The sequence below is a fragment of the Natrix helvetica genome (genome assembly GCF_964273705.1).
Source record: "Natrix helvetica genome assembly, chromosome: W".
Lineage (NCBI taxonomy): Eukaryota > Metazoa > Chordata > Lepidosauria > Squamata > Natricidae > Natrix > Natrix helvetica.
Genome location: NC_138555.1, coordinates 52855079 through 52873789, shown reverse-complemented (window position 1 = coordinate 52873789; position 18711 = coordinate 52855079). Strand labels below are relative to the sequence as shown.

The 18711-nt window shown below is 41.4% G+C and overlaps 1 protein-coding gene, 1 long non-coding RNA gene and 1 pseudogene across 3 annotated transcripts in view; all 3 read left to right on the top strand.

The window, feature by feature from the left end:
* Positions 1 to 355: 355 nt before the first annotated feature.
* LOC309400243 (homeobox protein Hox-B8-like) lies at positions 356 to 8699 on the top strand (annotated as a pseudogene). The gene is made up of 3 exons (XR_014176872.1): positions 356 to 786; positions 1596 to 1900; positions 8587 to 8699. The product of XR_014176872.1 is annotated as a homeobox protein Hox-B8-like (transcript).
* On the top strand, positions 4516 to 9556 carry LOC309400244 (homeobox protein Hox-B7-A-like). The gene is made up of 2 exons (XM_081968657.1): positions 4516 to 4971; positions 8587 to 9556. The coding sequence occupies exons 1-2, from the start codon at positions 4572 to 4574 to the stop codon at positions 8838 to 8840; spliced, it is 654 nt and encodes a 217-aa protein (XP_081824783.1). The 5' UTR covers positions 4516 to 4571; the 3' UTR covers positions 8841 to 9556.
* Positions 9557 to 13334: 3778 nt separating this feature from the next.
* LOC309400370 overlaps positions 13335 to 18711 on the top strand; it is a 74648-nt gene continuing 69271 nt past the window's right edge. Inside the window, exon 1 of the long non-coding RNA XR_014176647.1 lies at positions 13335 to 13531. This is a non-coding gene — a long non-coding RNA (uncharacterized lncRNA). The remainder of the gene's footprint in view (positions 13532 to 18711) is intronic.

Genomic DNA, 18711 nt, shown 5'->3' with positions numbered 1-18711 from the left:
CCTCTCCACACGAAAACTTTTTTTAAAGTGCCATATATTTGGGGAGGGGTGGTATTAAAGGAGGAGGAAAAAGAGAAAAAGTAGAGAAAAAGAGACACACATACAGAGAGGAACAGCAGCTGCAGCAATTTTAAAAAGAGGAATCTGATACCATAGTCACGGGAAAAGAGTTTTGACTCCATCCTTGAGGCTTTTTTAAAAAAGAAATATATGTATAGTTGTATAAATTTCTGGAAATCACAAAGGCTCGTGGGTTGGCGTCTCTTCGCTATCTTCTGACATCCAGTGGCTTTTGATCTCCCCTAACCCTGGTACCAAGACCTAGTTCTATTTAGAATAAGCTATTTATATAACAATGAGCTCCTATTTTGTCAACTCCCTCTTCTCCAAATACAAAACTGGGGACTCCCTGCGCCCCAACCTCTACGATTGTGGGTTCTCCCAGGAACTCGGAGGGAGACCAACGGTGCTGTACGAGCCGAGCACCGGGGGGGGGGCACTTTCCAGCACCCTACCCAGATCCAGGAGTTCTACCACGGGGCGTCCTCTCTCTCCAGCTCCCTTTACCAACAGAATCCCTGCGCGTAGTGTGCCACGGGGATCCCAGCAACTTCTACGGCTATGACCCGTTGCAAAGGCAAAGCCTCTTTAGCACTCAGGAATCCGAAGTAGCTTGCAATCCGAATCCGGGTTGCAAACTAGCCCCTACCGACCTGGGAGAGGACGCGAACAATTTGGAGCACAGCCCATCTCCCACACAACTCTTTTCCTGGATGAGACCGCGAGGTGAGGCGGCATCTTAGGAAGGGCTAGGCATCCAGCCACCGAGGAGGGATTTCCTGAACCCACAAAGCAACTTCACCTTCTTCACCTTTTCCCACCTCTTCCACTACCTTTCATCCTCTTCATCCTTCCCCCGCACCTCAACCCTCAGTTACTTTGTGCGGTTTTATTAGCGTTAACTTTTGCACCTCTGAATTGCTTTATCGCTTAATTACCCCGAAAGAAACCTTTTCTCCTGGAGAGAACTGGACTTCTCTTCCACCCCCCACCCCCCTTCTTTCAATCGGAGAAGCTTCCTCTAAAGTTTATGGTACTTTTACAACATCCGAGGCCCCCTTTTTGTGTCTCTCCTTGGCGTCCTCCACCTCCTTCCTTTCGCCACTTTGGTTATTATATTTTATATCTCTGGAGATGCGAGAGTGGCAGGCGACGGGGATTGTTTTAAGGGCCGGCGAGGGCTTTCTTGCCAGAAACCCAAGATGCCGGGGAGTGAATAATTTCCCCAATAAAATGACAAAGATGGAAGGAAAGAAGAGAGCGAGGCGAACTACCCAGGAACCTGGGTGAGATTGAAGTTCGGACGGACAGAACGCATCTGTGGACCTCTTCGTCTGCGCCTCTCTCCATCCATTGCTGTGTAATTAACCTCCCCTTTTATTTACTTCCCGTACAAGAAGGGCAGTTCCGTCGATCCCTCTGTGTGTGCGCGCGCGGGCGTATGTGCGCGCGCACGTCTTTCGAGCTTTTCGTCGGTCCCCTAACCTGGTGGCTGTCTTTTCTCAATCTCCTTTTCTCTCTCTCCTCCACCCCAGTAGGCTCTGGACGGAGAAGAGGCCGGCAGACCTACAGCCGCTACCAGACCTTGGAGCTGGAAAAGGAGTTCCTTTTTAATCCTTACCTGACCCGCAAGCAGAGAATCGAAGTCTCGCACGCCCTTGAGAGTGACCGAACGGCAAGTGAAAATCTGGTTTCAGAACAGGAAGATGAAGTGGAAAAAAGAGAACAACAAAGATAAGTTCCCCAGCAGCAAATGTGAGCAAGAAGAATTGGAGAAACAGAAAATGGAAAGCGCGCAGGAGGTGGAAGAGGACGGAGAAGCACAGACGGGGGACAAAAAGTAGGCGCTGGAAGTCTGGGACAGGCAAGCTTCAGAAAGCCGCCACCCACCCAACCCCTGTCCTTCCATTCATTCCAGTTAACGCTAGAGTTGGTTCCGACTTGGGGGGGGGGGGGGGCTAAAATACTGCTTGGGGAGGGGGACCTCGCCTTTTATTGCTGTAAAATAATGTAGCTGTGAGCGTCTTCTCCTGGTTGTCCTTTGATACGTACGATTAAGTATATATTTTAAAAGAGAAAGACACCGGGGGTCTTTTTAGCCTTGTTGTTTGTTATTTTTCATCTTTTGGCCCGTTAAAAATTAGTAATAGTGTAATGCAATAGCTTCTGTTAACCTTGGCTGTGAAAAATCTCCCCCCCCCCCTTTACTCTTTTTTCTCCAACTTCCCTCCTTTGCTTCCCCTTTTCTTATTTGAGATCAATGTTGTGCTAATGATGTACAACATGTACACAATATTGCACTTTTGAAAACTTTCCTTCATACTTTTTTTCTTCTCCATCCTCTGAAATATACATACATATATACGGTAATATGCACACATATACCTTTTTCATTCCCTGTCTCTGCGGTTTTCTCATGTTGTGGTGCCTCTTCTGCAGGTAGCTCTGAAAATATAGCCAACAACAGTAAACTGCCTATTTATGCTGTAGTTGTTTTCATTTTTGTTTGTCACAGATCCTCCTTCCTTTTGGGTTCCCATTTTGCTTTTCTTATCTATCCTTTTAAGTGTTTTACCTTTTAAAAAAAGAAAAGGGGGAAACAAAAAAAAGGTTTGCTTCTCGTTTTTTCTTGCTTTCTCTCTTGCCTTTCCCACTTAGTTGCCATGCACAGAGTGGAAGAAGTTGTAAAAAGTGTTTTTCCCTTTTCTTTTTTTGTCCCCTCTCCCCAGGTTTACTGTGAAAAAAAGAATATACTGTATACGTGAATTACTATTCACGTATGGGGAATAGTAATTTTTGTGGGGAAACTAATGCTATATTTTGTTGTTCACTCTTAACTTTGTTCTATTGTTGAAGCTGGAAGCAGCAGAAGCAAGGACTTAAAATAAAGTTTGCAAGCCACAATTTCCCCGTGACCTTATTTCTTCATTCTGCTTAACACTTCCTCCTGGATATCCAGAAGAGAAGGGTTGGGGGGGGGGGGAGGCGGACAGGTTAGGAGATTGGATAAACATTCTTAGGTTCAGACAAGTTATGCTAATGATGCCTTTGTCATTGCTTAATTCCAGCCTTGCTGCTCCTAACAGGAAACCTAACTCACACCCCCTTCGGGCTCTGGATACCTCCCGTGGTGAGCTTCGTGATATACTGTATACAGTACACGCCCTTCCATATGCCTACCCGTGTTTTTTTTTTGTTTTTTGCAACTTAACATTGAAAAGAGGACCTCAGCCAACCTCTTAACTGCAAGGCCAGCTTTATTCTTATTTGTCATACAGGACTTTGATAAGTTTCAGTGAAACTTGCTCCTTTCCATCTCTCTTTCCTCCGTCTTCCTACCCCCTCCCCTTCCTTTTCTAGAAGCTTTCCTTGCTTCCCCAGCAAAAAGAGTAACCAGCTGGTCATATTTTCCTTCTCCTTGTAATTGACTCCAGCAAAAGAACTGACGCGCTTTAATAGATGTTGTAATCTTTCCTCCCCACTTCTCTCCCCTTTCGGCCACCAGAAAAAGCAAAGCGAGTTCCGAGGCTGAACGCCTGTGGCAGTGGAATAAATTACATAGAATTGAATGGCGTTCAGAAGGGAAGCTACTGGAGCGGGCAGGGGTGGGCAGGCAGCAACTAAAATAGTATCCCAGTGCTCGGGTGGGCAATGTTGGGGTGGGTCAGAGGCTGTATCGTCGTGGGGGTGGGGGAGCAACGGCAGATGGCTGTAGAATGTCGGCTTATAAAACCCACCTCAAGGTTGCCCGCCAAAGGATAGGGCGTGCATCTCTGTCGCTGGCTCTCTCCCGCGTTTTGCTCTTCGATACTCTTAATTAGGGAGAAAGGAGACCACACACACACACGCCGTCAAGATCGACTTCATATCTCGAGAGGAGTGGAACAAAATAAAATCAATGGAAAGACAATTTCCTGTGTAATCCTAAAGTTGCTCTTTTTGCTTGGATCGACCAAGTAAGGTCCTTTTCTCTACCTCGACCCACTTCTCACTGCTGATTTCGCGTCTGTCTCTCTCTTCTTTTTCTCTTCTTGCGGTAGCTTGGTACAACCACCCACTGTAAATATGTTGTTTTCCTCGCCGCTCCCCTCCCGCATCTTTTTCCTGCCAGCTTCACTTGAGAACCGGCGGCTTACTGACTCCGCGTTCATGATTTCGCTCCTTCCCGCTTCTAGCTTGGGAGGTTCATTATCTATCCTATCAATAATGCGTCGTGTTGTATGTATAAATCGCAGCCACTACTCCATACATAGCGTTTCCCCACCCCCCTTTTCCTTATTACAAGAGGGGGGGGTGGCACCGTTTCTGTTGGGGGGAGGGAGAGTTGGAAGGTAGGGAGGAAGGTCGCAGCGGATTGGTGCTGTTCGGATCACGTGGACCAAGGTCACGTGGCGAAGGGAGAAAAGGGGGTACTTTTTGGTGTAAACCTGGAGTCTAATTCCGTAATATATCACGGCACCTCGTAAAACCGACACAAAAACGTCCCGCCCTACAAATCACCCGGCCAGATTATGAGTTCATTGTACTATGCGAATGCTTTATTTTCTAAATATCAGGCTACAAATTCGGTTTTCCATTCCGGAGTGTTTCCCGAGCAAACTTCTTGCTCATTCGCTTCCAATGCCCAGCGCACCGGCTATGGCTCCAGTTCCACGGCCTCTTTCGCTGCTTCCATGCCTGGTCTCTACCCTAGCGGGGGAGGTATGCACCCCCAGCCCCCTGGCATGTATTCCAGCGGCTACGGTCTGGATACCAGCTCCTTCAACATGCATTGTTCCCCCTTTGAGCAAAACCTCTCCATGATGTGTCCAGGAGACGTGTCCAAGCCCAATTGTAACAAAAGCGACCAGAGGGACACGGATTTGCGACACGAAAACAACTTGCGGATATATCCTTGGATGCGAAGCACAGGTGAGATCGTTAGGGACAATGGCGGTGGTGGCGGAAGAAACCAGGATTAGAGGTCTGGGTGTGTGTGTGTGTTGATATTGGGGATGGGGGAGGAAAAGATGGTGCTGATCTCTTTTTATGAAATTTGCCTCCAAAGGAATCTCTCCTTCCCCTCCCCCTTCTCTCGCTGAGATCCCCTAAGAAGGTAACCTTTAAACAAACAGTTAAATATCTATTGCTTAATAGTACAGCTATTCTGTAACAGCTGTACTATTAAGAGGAGGTGGAAGAGAAGAGTGAGAGATAGACAGTGAGAACACAGTCTTGTTTCATTACCCTTCCTTCATTTCTCAAGGATTGCTAACACATACAACTTAGAAGTTTCGCTCAGATCCTGCTCCGGAGGTTGATTCGTGGCGATTGCTTAGTCGTTCTCTTTTACAGTACAAATGTTTTTTAAATGACACGGGGGGGGGGGGGGGAGAAACAGAAAGACTCAGCGGTAGAGAACCAAACGAGTAGAGGTTGATTTGTGCACAGAAGACACGAGTCCACCGCTGGGGCTTGTTTTGTTTTTTAAAAGGCCATTGCATCGGAACAAGAATCACCCCCCCCCCTCCCTCAGGATTTGCAATTGCAGAAGCAGTTCACACCCACCAGACTCTTGAAATCGGAAAGGGAATCAGAGAATGTGGTTCTTTCCACCATCCACTCTAAAATGTGTGCGTGTATCAAGTTTTGGAGCAGGAATGTACCTGATGACTTCTTGCCGTACCAAAGAACTCTGTAAGAGTAGAAGAGATGTATTGGTTGCACTTGTTACACCTAATCTCCCGGCTTCCTAATTGTGTGTAGTCTGTATTAAGTACCAACAGCCTATTTTCTCTGTCCTCTATCTGGTGTTAGGAAAGGCAATGTAAGTTACACCCTAAGGCACAGGGAAAGAAAGGAAGCTTCCATCACTGGGCTCTCTAGACTCAACTGTCCATAACCCATTATAGCACCATTATCACATTCAGTAATAGCTCTGTGCGTCTCCTCAGAACCAGATTTCTCTTCCATGTTTGGTGATTCCCTTATTACCACAAATCAATTCCTCATACCAATTAATGTTACAGGATTCCAGTAGAACAAGCAGGCTGCATTAAAACCACAACTAACCCTACAAATGTAGACTTCTGGGGAACACAGAACACATCAGGCTTGAAGTGCAAGAAAAATATGTTTAGGCTGCAACCCTATGCACACATATCTGAAGGAAACTCACTAGTATTTACCTCTGAGTAATCATATATATGACTCCACTGTAAAATATGTTGCGTCTCTTAATATTGCCTTTTCAAGTTTATGTTAAGTTTCTTAGGAGCCAACAGGCGGAGAAAGGCAAGAGTCAAACATTGGGAGATTCCTCTTTCCCTCAGTAATTGAATGTAAGAAAATTGCTTAGACTTCTGTTGGACCAGCAAGTACTGAGGCTAGAGGTGATGAGAACATTGCAAGGGGACAAATTCCCCACATTCTTCCACAGCAAGAATGTTAGTCAAAATAGTTATTTCAGTGTGAGAGGGAACAGGGTTCTGTCTGAGGTAACTAAATAGACGTCTATAGGAATAGGAAGGGCTCCTTTGAATGGAAAGAGGTGGACAAAATTCAGGCCAGGTCTCTATCCAAATGGTGTGGAAGGAGATGGAAGCCAGGGGTGAGGGTGAAACAAAGGCTGTGTGTGTGCGCGCACATGTGTGTTTGTGTGTGCATGCAAAAAATGAAGGCTCAGTAGCTGCAGTAGCTTCAAGAGCTAACATAACATAAAGGTTAACTTTTCTTTCTTATTAGGTAATCCATAAACTGTGATTTACAGATTGCATATCAAAGCCCAGATTTGGTGGTGTTTGGAGTAGGGTGGAGGAGAGGCAATTAAGGACATCCTTTTTTTCCCTTCACTTTTTTCAAATAGCAATAGCAGCAGCCCCTGGTAGTAGAGCAAAGTGATTCTTTTTGCTTTGCTGCTGGAAGAGAAGGCAAAATGCCTTCTTTTCCAGCAGCAAAGCAAAAAGAAACAATTTGTTTCTAAACATTTACAGTTTAGCAAAAGGGGGCATAGGTCTTTGGGTCTTGAAAAAAAGAGCAGCAAAGTCAGCTGGATATAAAGAGGGTGAAAATAAGATGAATGTGGGTTGTAAACTCTGCTGAACAGAAGGCTGTCTAGTCAGTCTTGCTTCAGCAGTGGAATCTCTCATTTCCAGGCAAGTTGCAAGAAAATGCAGGGGGTGGGGGCATAGGGGGTGAGGGGGAGAAATAGATAGAGACAGAGAGGAAATAAGCCCAGTTTTCATTGCTGAGTAATTGCATTGCATTACTCAGATGTAAGGGGGTCTGCCTGGAGACCTGCTTGAAGGAAAGAATACAAGCAGGTCTCCAGGCAAGACCCCCTTACTGAAGGTCTGGCAGCTTCTTTCCCCATTCTGAGTAATGCAATGAAAACTGGGCTTATTTCCTCTCTGTCTCTTATCTATTTCTCCCCCTCATCTCCCCCCCCATGCCCCCCCTGCATTTCCTTGCAACTTGCCTGAAATTGGGAGATTCCACTGCTGAAGCAACACTGGCCTTCTGTTCAACAGTTTACAACCCACATTCCACAGACATCTTATTTTCACCCTCTTTATATCCAGCTGACTTTGTTGCTCTTTTTTTCCAAGACCCAAAGACCTATGCCCCCTCTCCCCCTTTTGCTAAACAGTAAATGTACTAAGTCAATCAACACATTTCAGAGAAGTAAAGTAGGGCTGTTTTAGCTCTTGCAAGAACCCATTTTACTCAAAAGTAGGAGTCTTGAACCTGTTAGGGAATCAGGCCAGCAAGAAATGACTGCAGAATTAATCCCTGGTTTGAATCCAGATTCTTTGGATGCCCAAGTAAATATTTGTGGTCAAAGACAGGATGCTTGGTTTTGGAGGAATACACATATCTACTAACTGAGCCCAGCAGCTTCAGAATTACCTAATGAAAATATCCAAATATTTTTTCCCTCAGGGAAAGGGGTGGAATAAAATAAAATAAAACATAAACTGAAAAAGGAAGGAAGTAACGTTACCCACACATTAACCTTCTCTGGTTTACCAGATGTGGAAATTTCTGCAGGGAAGAGGCTTCCTTGTAATTTCATCCGCCTCGAGTCTTGTTGCATGATTTAACACTTATCACATGCCTTTTGAGAAAATAAATAGCAAGCTTTTAAGAAAATTTCATTCATGCTTGCATTCTTCAACAGGAATTTTTACTGATCTTTATTGGTAGGGACAGGAAACTGGACTTTTTTTTTAAAAAATGCATTGAATCTCCTTGAACAAAATTTGCATCACCAGTAAATTGTGCTAAATTCATTCAATCAGCAATCTTTGCCTTAAATTCAGCAAATAAGTATCAGTAAGCTTAAGTTGTGCACCTTATATACTACAACATATATTTGAAACTAGAACTGAACATTAAATTCCTGCCTAAAGAAGCTGAAAAAATTCATTGATGAAATTTGGAGTATGCAATATCATATTTTCCTTTGCATGTTAAAACACACAAAGGCACACATAAGGAAGTAAAAACCAAAATAAACTTATAACATTCTACTTTATTGTTTTGCAGGGACTGACAGAAAGAGAGGCCGCCAGACCTACACCAGGTACCAGACCCTGGAATTGGAGAAGGAATTCCATTACAACCGTTACTTGACCAGACGGCGACGCATTGAGATAGCCCATGCTTTATGTCTTACAGAAAGACAGATCAAAATCTGGTTCCAGAACAGACGGATGAAGTGGAAAAAAGAAAACAAACCTGCAGGGCTAGGCTCAAATAGCCAGGAAAATCCAGAGGTTGAAGAAGATGAAGAAGAGTGAAAGAAAAAGAAGGGATGGAAGTGGAAATGGAAGAGAGAATGAGAAAGAAAGAAATTTGACCACACTGTTCCAGATATTTAGAGGGAAATGTAAAAATTATTATAATAAGACTGTACATTGAAACAAGAAACAAACTTATAAGCAAACTGAAAGGATTATTTCATCTGCTTCTTGATACTTAGAAAACTACCTATATTAACACCTCTCTTATTTTGTTTTTGTACAACAAAATGTCTCTTTAGAATCAAATCTAGATAACTGCTTTGTTTTCATGTGGGTATATAGTCCAAGTATTTGTAAATCTTCCTGTTTAAAATTTATCTCTTTTATCCTCTTGTAATTTAAAATAAATGGTTTATGAAGTAAACATGTAGAAAAACCATGAACTCCAAATGTATGAAAGGAACACAAAACTTAGCAAAAGGCAATTGTTGTACATAATTCTATAAGATTCCTGTCTTCCACTTGTTAGGTTTGTGCCTCTATGTCTGCTTACTGGTGCTGTATTTTTGTAAAAAAATTATGCTATTTTTATTGGTGTATGCTTTTACATGTTTGGCAATGGACTACTTGCTTTTTACTGTCACTAGAGAATCTGAAATTAATATTGTGCTGAGTAAAACCAATGTATAGGATAGGCAACAAATACTTTAATCGTTTATCAACCTTTTTGATTTGTATTATGTGATTATTATGAATAGAAAGGGGGAAAGGAATTAAAATAACGTTATGAATAAATGTCCAGTAATGACTTTATATGGGCGAGGAATGTCATTTATTTGGTGTGAACAGAGAAGATTTCCTGTGTCATTCCCCCCACTGGTGCCAGCCATCTTCCTTATTGTTTGAGCAGATTTCAAATATTCCTTTCCAGGTCCTACTCCTATTTTCTTCAATGTATTGTTATACATGTTTAAAAGTTCATTTCAATACTATTGCAAAAATACAGCATCACAAGCTATTTTATTCTTGCCTGCATATACTCTTAGGAACTTACGAAATCGCTTGGGAACAGAATGCTGGGTTACATTCTGTGACACTCTGCTTAAGGGTTGACTAGAAGAGCCTTGGTTAAGAAAAAAGGAGAAACCGTGTTATGTGATCCATGATAATCATTCTTTTTCTCAGTCAGCTTCTTCAAAAGACAAACGAACAGCAAATGCGGTATGCTGCTGCTGTTGCTGCTGCTGCTACTACTAAGACCAACAAAATGAAATTCCAAGCAAAAAAAAGCACATGCATGTTCAATTCCTTGAATTTTCTCTTCATTAGTGTCTTTATCCTATTTTCCACTTTTTATAGGGAAACAAGTATCCATGGCAAGTAAAAGTTAACAATGAAAGAAAGTAACACAAATGAGATTGATTTAACTCAGAACAAAGACAAGACAATGTTTTTAACTAACTTCAGACACATTCAACACATCATTTTAGTTTAGGATTTGCACTTTCACACACTAGAACGTTATTGCAGTACAAGGAGGGGAGCGGTATCTTAAATACTTAGCATTTTATTTTTTATGGTTGAAAAGTACAGCTTTGCTTTTGTTTTCATTGTACACACACGGTGGCTAAAGGTAAGAATTTAAAGACAATTAGAATGAGAAATAAATACCGTAGGAAAATCAAGGCGAAGTTTCATCAATCACATAAGTAAACTTAAAGTAAAAATAAAATGATAAAATTGAAACAAATATTTTCACTCTCTCACACTCTCTGAAACATTATTTTGATTTCTAAAAATTCTTCTTTCCAGTATTTTTCAGAGTTATACCTTTGGCTTCAAATGTACATTAACTTTATTTTTGAGAAGGAAAATATTTTCAAAAAATTACTTAGATTATGAAAAGAAATAGAATATCCATAGATAAGGTCTTGTAATATTGCATACAGTTACACTTATCCACACAAACACAACACAGAAGAGATATATATTATGGGGTGTGAGTATGGACGTGCAATAGAAAGATAGGTGCAATAGATGCTCACATATAAAATTATCAAAATAAAATATTAGAAAATAATTGCTTTGCTGTTAATTGACAGCTGCCCCAGAAAGACATATCAGTGGTACATGCCTGCATTTTCTGGGTATCTATCCAGCAACAAAAAAATTAAGGAGAGGGTCTAAATTCTTCTTTGAAATGGGTCAGATCTGAAAGACCAAATAAGCAGAAATGTATGTTTCCTTCTCAAACAAAGTAATTTCAGTGGATAGGTTCTGAGGGTGAAAACAGAATCCCTGAACTGTCTTATCACTCACCTTGTGCGATTTTGCTGCATTGGACCACTACTATTGCACTTGTGGCATGTACCACTACAGTAGTGTGTACAACTTCAAAGACCTTAGTGCGCCTGTTCGCAGACTGCCTTCCTGCCTGCCTTCCCATATGTAAATGCCCAACGAAGCCGTCGAGGTGATGTCCCGGTGTCTGGAAGCCGTGCGGGTCTGGATGGGTGACAACAGACTCAAGCTCAACCCTTCCAAGGCAGAGTGGCTGTGGCTACCGGCGCCCCGCTTTAGCCAATGTGTTCCATCTCTGGCCATGGGGGGGGTGGGAACAACTGCCCCCGGTGGAGAGGGCACGCAATTTGGGCGTCCTCCTAGATTCCCGGTTGTCGCTAGATGATCATGTGACAGCCGTGGCTAGGGGGGCGTTCCACCAGGTTCGCCTGGTGCGCCAATTGCGCCCCCTACTAGAGCGGGACGCCCTTCGCACAGTCACTCATGCCCTGGTGACTTCCCGTCTTGATTACTGCAATGCTCTCTACATGGGGCTCCCCTTGAGATGCACCCGAAGGCTCCAGCTGGTTCAGAATGCAGCCGCGCGGGTTATTATGGGGAGTACTAGGTACTCCCATGTAACACCTTTCCTGCGTGAGCTGCACTGGCTGCCTGTGGCTTTTCGGGTGCGTTTCAAGGTGTTGATTGTCATCTTTAAAGCGCTCCATGGCTCGGGACCTAGTTACTTGCGGGATCGCATTCTACCCCACACATCCCTGCGACCAATCCGCTCTCACAGAGAGGGACTCCTCCAGGTACCCTCCGCTAAGCAGTGCGGGCGGGCAGTGCCTAGGAATAGGGCCTTCTCTGTGATGGGCCCAACCCTCTGGAACGACCCCCCCCCCCCCCATATTAGAACCACCTTGGACCTCCGCTCCTTCCGCAAGAAACTCAAGACCCACCTGTTTCGATCAGCCGGCCTGGCCTAATTGTAACTGTAATTGTACTTACAGGGAACACCCACTACTGACCTTCCTGGATGGCTTTTTAAATTTTAAATTTTGGGGTTTTAAATTGGTTTTAGAATTGTTTTTAATTATTTAATTAGTTTGGGTTGTATATACAGACGGTATGTTTGAGTTGTTTTGTCTGATGTTTTATGTTATGTTTTGTTGTTTTATACACGAACGGTCTGTACACCGCCCCGAGTCCCTACGGGGAGAGGGGGCGGTCTATAAATTTAATAAAACCTAAACCTAAACAAGCCCCATATGCATAAATATACAAATGTATGAATACAATAACAGCTATATGTCTGCCTCCGTTAAATGTGCTTCTTACGACCGCCCCACCCCCACCCCCGATGCCTTGAAACGGCGGCATTTAACGTTTTAATTTCGTGGCGAATTTCCGGAAGGAAAATGTCCGCGGGAGAGGAGATTTCTCCCTCCGAACAGTCTGATTAAGCTAAGGACTACTACTTTTGCCTTAAAGGAAACAAAACACAATTTCAGAACAAGTGCCTTTATGCCTCTCTCCCTCCTCCCTGCAATTCCAGTCTACAGGTATGGAGACAGAGGTTGATCTCAATAGCGAAAGAAGTGTCGAAAGCTGGCGAGGGCTTATTGCAGAGAGGCGGCTTTGCAGAGGAGGTTCTTTTAACCATTAGTAAAAGAGAGGTCGTTTAAACCCCCCCACCCTCACCCCGCGCGCGCGAGATGTGACGAGGCCCCCAGTCTTATCTCTCCCACTCTCCCTCTTTTTTTAAAAAAAAAGAAAAGATGGCGACTGAGAAAAAGACTGCTGTTAAAGCAGCCATGAAGAAATGCAATAAATTCCTTGTTGTTTTATGAAAATTTACCACTTTGTGATAGAACTTTATGAGTGGCTGGGTTCTGCGATTGGCCAGAGCTGGTCATGTGGACTACTAACCGTGAACATGAACTTTTTATTATTTCCCATGTGGTTATTCTGCCATTCTTTTGGCTGCTGTACCTTCGGTCGGATCACTGTCCTCTGTAGGACTGTCCACTCTTTTAACATTTTTAAAAACTTTCTTATATAAGCTCAATAGGGCTAAAAATAGAGGAGCAAGGGAAGCACAGGCGGGCACAAGCACACACACACACGCACACATGGACGCACATATTTGGGACTAAGCTTAGATTACTAATATTATTGGTCCCTTCCTTTTCCAATTCTCTCTGTGCTGACTCGGGTTCTCTCTCTCTAATGATGGAGGGGGAAATGGAGAATCGGTACCTGATGGAGGCTTGGGTCATTTTTTGAAGAAGGAAGTTACCCCAGTTTCTGTACAAGAGGATGCGGCAAAGGGAAAAGCTCTCAGAAGTCGCAATGGATGGCTATCAGTTTGTGACAATATTTGTCATTTTACATATAAAAGCAAACACAACTCTATCTGCCCACTTCCTCCTCCTCCCAATCCAGAGAAGGATGGGCATCAAAAGGTAAGTTCGTAATTTTCTAAAATTCAAGCTCATATTTGAAGGGGGAAAATAACTGGACATAGATTTGCTTTCCTTTTTTATCTGAAAAAAATATAAAAATATGACCTCGTGAAAAGACACAGCAGAAAAGCTTCTGTAAACTGTATTGCTGTACAAGAAATGGGAGAAGGAAAGGAAGGAAGGAAGGAAGGAAGGAAGGAAGGAAGGAAGGAAGGAAGGCACTGCCAAGTGAGACTTAAGATCTGGATAATTCGAGCTACCTCAATAAACAAACAAACAAACAAACAAACTCATTCATTCATTCAACATACAGGGAAGTTTTCTATAGCAGCCAGTTCGATTAAGATGTGTTCTAAAGGAGTTCCCTGTCGACATAGGTGGTTTTTCTTCCAACCATCTGTACCAAACTATAGAGCTGTACCTTCTGTGCAAGGCTGGGGTGGGGGGTGTTTGATGAGAGACAGAACAGAGAGATGGTCGCAGCCCCACCGAGTTTTTAAAATAAAGACGAAAAAGACCCAAAATTATAATTAAAGGGAGGTAACAGACTATAATCCACTGCCTATATTTGACCGTTTTAATAGAAAATCCATGGGCATGTATGCATGTATGTATGTGTGCAAAAGGTACAACGGTATTGTATAGAGATAATGTTTGTACATGTAGTTCCATCAATATTTAGAAATCCTGTTTATCCTTTTGTTGCTCTATAAATACTATTATTTTTGAATGGATTCTGCAGAATATAAGAGAAAAAAATGAAAAAAATGTAAATCTGTCTTCTGCATTTTTATATATAATTATGACTGTTGGGTGTAGATTTAACGTGGTATTTTTGATTCTTTGTACCCTTCTTTTCTATCCACTAAGGACATTTCAGAGTTGAATCATGGTTGTTGTATTATTCCAATAGATTTTATTCCATTTTCAGAACAGTGCCACTTCTAAACCACTTATCTATATTCATATGTTCGTTATGACCATTTTTGGTCTCCTGCTGCTGAGCATCACTCACCAGTTCAAAGATGGCCTGTCAATAGATTATACCCATTTAAAGGCCACTCATGAAGGAATTCCTATTGCTTAAACAACACTAAGTTGTTTATATGTGTGCGTTTTCCCGCCCCACCGAAGCACCTATTCTCTTTTAGTTTAAGAGTTCGTCTTTACTTTTCCTCTGCCTTCTCATTCGGTGCTGTTTGCTGCTATCTACTGTCTGATTAAAGAACTCTTTCCGTTGCTTTCCGTGCTATATACAATGTTTAATTTCCTATTAAAACTAATTTAATTAGACCAAGTTTTTCATTTTCTACAGTTAAATTATTTTTGTCATGTAATTGATTAGGCATGCCTTACACAGAATCTGTAAACAGGGCTGAAGAGAATTTCTACCTATTTAGTTAAGGTTGTGTTACTGTGTTAAAAGTGCACTCAACTCAAGGTTACAGAGTATTCGTTTTAAATTGTGTGAAATATGTTTACGGCTTTCAGAATGTATATGAAGATTTCAGATGGGATTTGGGTGTTTTTTGTATCAATTAAAAAGAATTGAGTCCCTTTTTGGGAGAGGGGGCGGTCTAAAAATCTAAGAAATAAATAAATAAATAAATAATACCTTTTCTTAATTATGTCAAATAGTTTGCTTGATTGTTTCTGTTAAACTGATAAAAATAAGGTATTTTTGCCAATGTATCTGGAATTAAGAGATCATATTAAAGATGAACACGTTCCATTTTCCAGCTGAAATAAGCAGTCTGCTATTACTTGTGTGTTCAAAATGTTACTAGGGTTAAGGAGGGCCCTAAGGTCTTTAAGTATAAACCAAACCTGATTAATCATAGGTCATTGTGTAGTAGAAAACTCTCACACATAGACAGTTGACCTAATATTATCAGAACCAGACTATATATAAACAGTTTATTTTCATGTCTCAGTTATATGCATTCTTCCAGTTAATATTTTAATAATTATTTTAATTTTAATAATTCTTCCATTTTCCAGGGTGATGGGTCTTAATATGATAAATAAAATATAGAGTATGATTTTTGTGTGGATATTATTATAACAAGATTAGTTTTCGTGATATAGGATTTCTGAGATACTTTTGTTTTAGAATGCCTCTCACTACCCAAGATAGCCAAGTGATAAATACATTAGTTCTCCTCTCATCCTTTGTTGTTTTCAGAGAAAAATCTTTGTTAAAATATTCTTTTTCAATATTTGGCATTTCCTTTTTTTGTAATGAAACATTTCCAAAAATGTGGTGGCAGCTTGCTTATTTTGTTTTTGTTGCTTACCTTTACTCTAAACACTCCTTTCCTTTTCTAGTTAATTATTAGCCAAACCCTTTTGATAAAATAATGAAAGGTAGTTTTCCCGTACTTATTTTAAAATTCTCTGTGATCCAATTTAGAAGATTATTTTACATTACAGGGGAATTCAGGAAAATTAAACAAATAACTGAGAACTAAATTTGGTGATATGCTTGAAAAGAGGAAATTGAGAGGATAAGACAAAGTTTTTGTGTGGGTGTTTGTGTGCAACCATGTGTGTGTGTTATGTGTTGTATGCCTTTCAGTATGTTTTATAAATGCCCACAATATAACATCAGTTAGAATTGTGGTAAGACAAAAGAAGCTCATTTCCTATGAACAGCATTATGATCCTAAATAAATTTATGAGTCTATTCAATTCTCTCTGTGTGTGTGCGCGCGCATGTGTGTGTGTGTAGGGTGTGCTTAAAAGTCAATATTTAGTTTATCGTACTAATTTGATTCTCCTGTCAAAGATCATACTGTTTGCTGAATTCCAACACTCTCATTCACAAAGTTAAAAATTTCCTTCCTTGCTTGCCATTTTATCTCTTACTGAAATTTTTCTGATTACTTGGATTTGCTTCAACAGTTTTTTTTTTCTTTGCTCTTGCCACTAAACAATTCCCTGGCATAGCATCTGCCGCATAAAGACATATTTGGGTGTAGCTTTTAATCCCCTCATTTATCCCCCCCCCCTTTTCCCCCCCTAGTGCTTTCTAAAGTTGGATTTTGCTAAAGCAAAAAGACAGGAAAGAACGGAGAGGAAACTGGGGGTGGCAGAAACCTGGAGCACTTTTTCAGTAACAGAGCACCAGCTACATATTTTTGTAAATAAACCCTGTTAATCTTTATTAATTCTTCATATACGCATGCCTTAAACTGGTCAAGCTGCCCAGAGTTATATGATTACAAGATGGGTGGCAAATTATAATCAATACAATACAATACAATACAATACAATACAATACAAATTTTCTGAACTAAAAGAAAGCCTGTTAGTATCTTCCAACAATAACAGGGCATAGAAAAGAGTTTCTTTGTCCTACAGCTGGCTCATATATAGTTTTCAACTAAGAAAAACATTTATAAGTATAGACCCAATATAAACGTTTGTCAAGGGGCCTGAAAATAAGGTCCCTAATATTTTCACAGTAATCAGCGGCAGAAGGAGAAGGAAAATTAATTAGAATTAGAAGAGATGGAGAAGGTGGTAGCTGGCTAGGCATTAAAATGTTCTCAACTGCCTACAGTATTAGATAATATCCAAGGTAATATTAAATAAAATATAGCAATAACATCGGGGATTATTTTGGCCCCAAATATTGATTATTGAAAACTAACACCTCACCATTACCACCACACACAAATAACTTGAAACATAGTACAGTATACAGCACATTTTCAAGTCATCTTCAGGTAACGATTTATTATTTTTAAAGCTCTAAAATGAAAATACGCCTATTACATTGAAAAGCAGTTATTACTTCCAGGATGTGGGAAGAATTTTCCCCATATTTGGGCAATAAATAACTACTAGAGCAGCACAAGTCAATCAGTGGCTTAATTTTTGACTTTACCTACTTCCAAATTTAAACTTTCCAAACATTTTCATCTGAATTGTCAAGTTTGAGTGAACTTTTCTCCAATACACTCATGCACACCCACCCATCCACACTTTGTGCCCCAGTTCTTAAGATTTAAAAGTTCAGAAAGTAGCACATTTGCTCACTTGAGTAGCCAAATAGTCCATTCAGAGATTCTTGCTTATCTGTGAGATTTCCCTGTTTCTAAGCAAGGGTCTGAAGTGTTGTGCTGAATTTCAAATTAGTTATAGTAAGGGGAGTTGGTCAGATCTGCTTTTCTTACTCTTCTTCCTCCCAATTTTGTCCGTTTTTACAAATCAGCAAAACACATCAAGTTAAAGTTAGGATCTACTCGATACACAAAGGAAAGGGGGCGGGGGAGAATCCTCAGGTACACATATCAAAGACCAGGGCAGTGTGTGTGTGTAAGAGAGACAAAGAGAAAAGGAAAGAGGAGCCTTGAACAAGCAAACAAAATTACTCCCTTTGCCTGCAATTTCCTTCCATTCTAAAAGTTATATTATAGTAGTGTTGGGACCCTGTGTGTTTTCGTGTCTTTAAAACCAAGGCTGGTAACAAATTAGATAGCAGTCCGGCATGCTTTGTGGTTCCTTAATCCTAGACAGAGAAAATTTGCATTGGTCATTCTGCATTGGCATTGCCATGTAAAACTGTTCTGGGAGCAATTGAGCGGGTGTGGTGGTGAATTCTTATGAGCAGATTGCACATCTGTAATGGAGGGATGATAGAGAGGTAGCTTGGATTACAGTTTATTTTGTCCAAAAGTGCAGGGAAATCATGTGTGTAAAGAGAATCAGAAGTAGGGGTGAATGTGGAGTGTGTGTTTGCAGACTGGTGATGAAGATGCTTCGAAGTTTTGGAGAATAGCATACTGTAATGGCTATTCTTGAGGAAAGATGAGATGGATGGATGGATGGATGGATACGTAAGGAGGGAGGGAGGAGGGAGGGAGAGCGAGAATGATGGCAAAATGATAGTCAGGGCAACTAGCATTTTACAATGTGGTACTATTTCATTATTGTAGAAGAAACATCTTTATAAGATTCCTTGACTTCACATTTGCATACGAAAGAAATAGAAGGGGGAGGGAGAAGGGCACATATCAGTCTTAAACTATCTGCCACAACCGCACCAAAGGCAGGGCAATTTTGTAGCTGGCGGTCGAGGCTCGCCTGCCAAGTGTGAGAATTGGCGAGGTGAGGAGGAAGTCGAACGCCAAACTTCAGCCTTTGGGTCAACTTTTTCAGCCCCTTCATAGTTA

Bases quoted from the DNA above. Each gene is read 5' to 3' on its own strand.
- LOC309400244 (XM_081968657.1), top strand. From the start codon at position 4,572: ATGAGTTCATTGTACTATGCGAATGCTTTATTTTCTAAATATCAGGCT. The intron at 4,972-8,586 runs GTGAGATCGTTA...ATTGTTTTGCAG, and splicing joins TCCTTGGATGCGAAGCACAG to GGACTGACAGAAAGAGAGGC.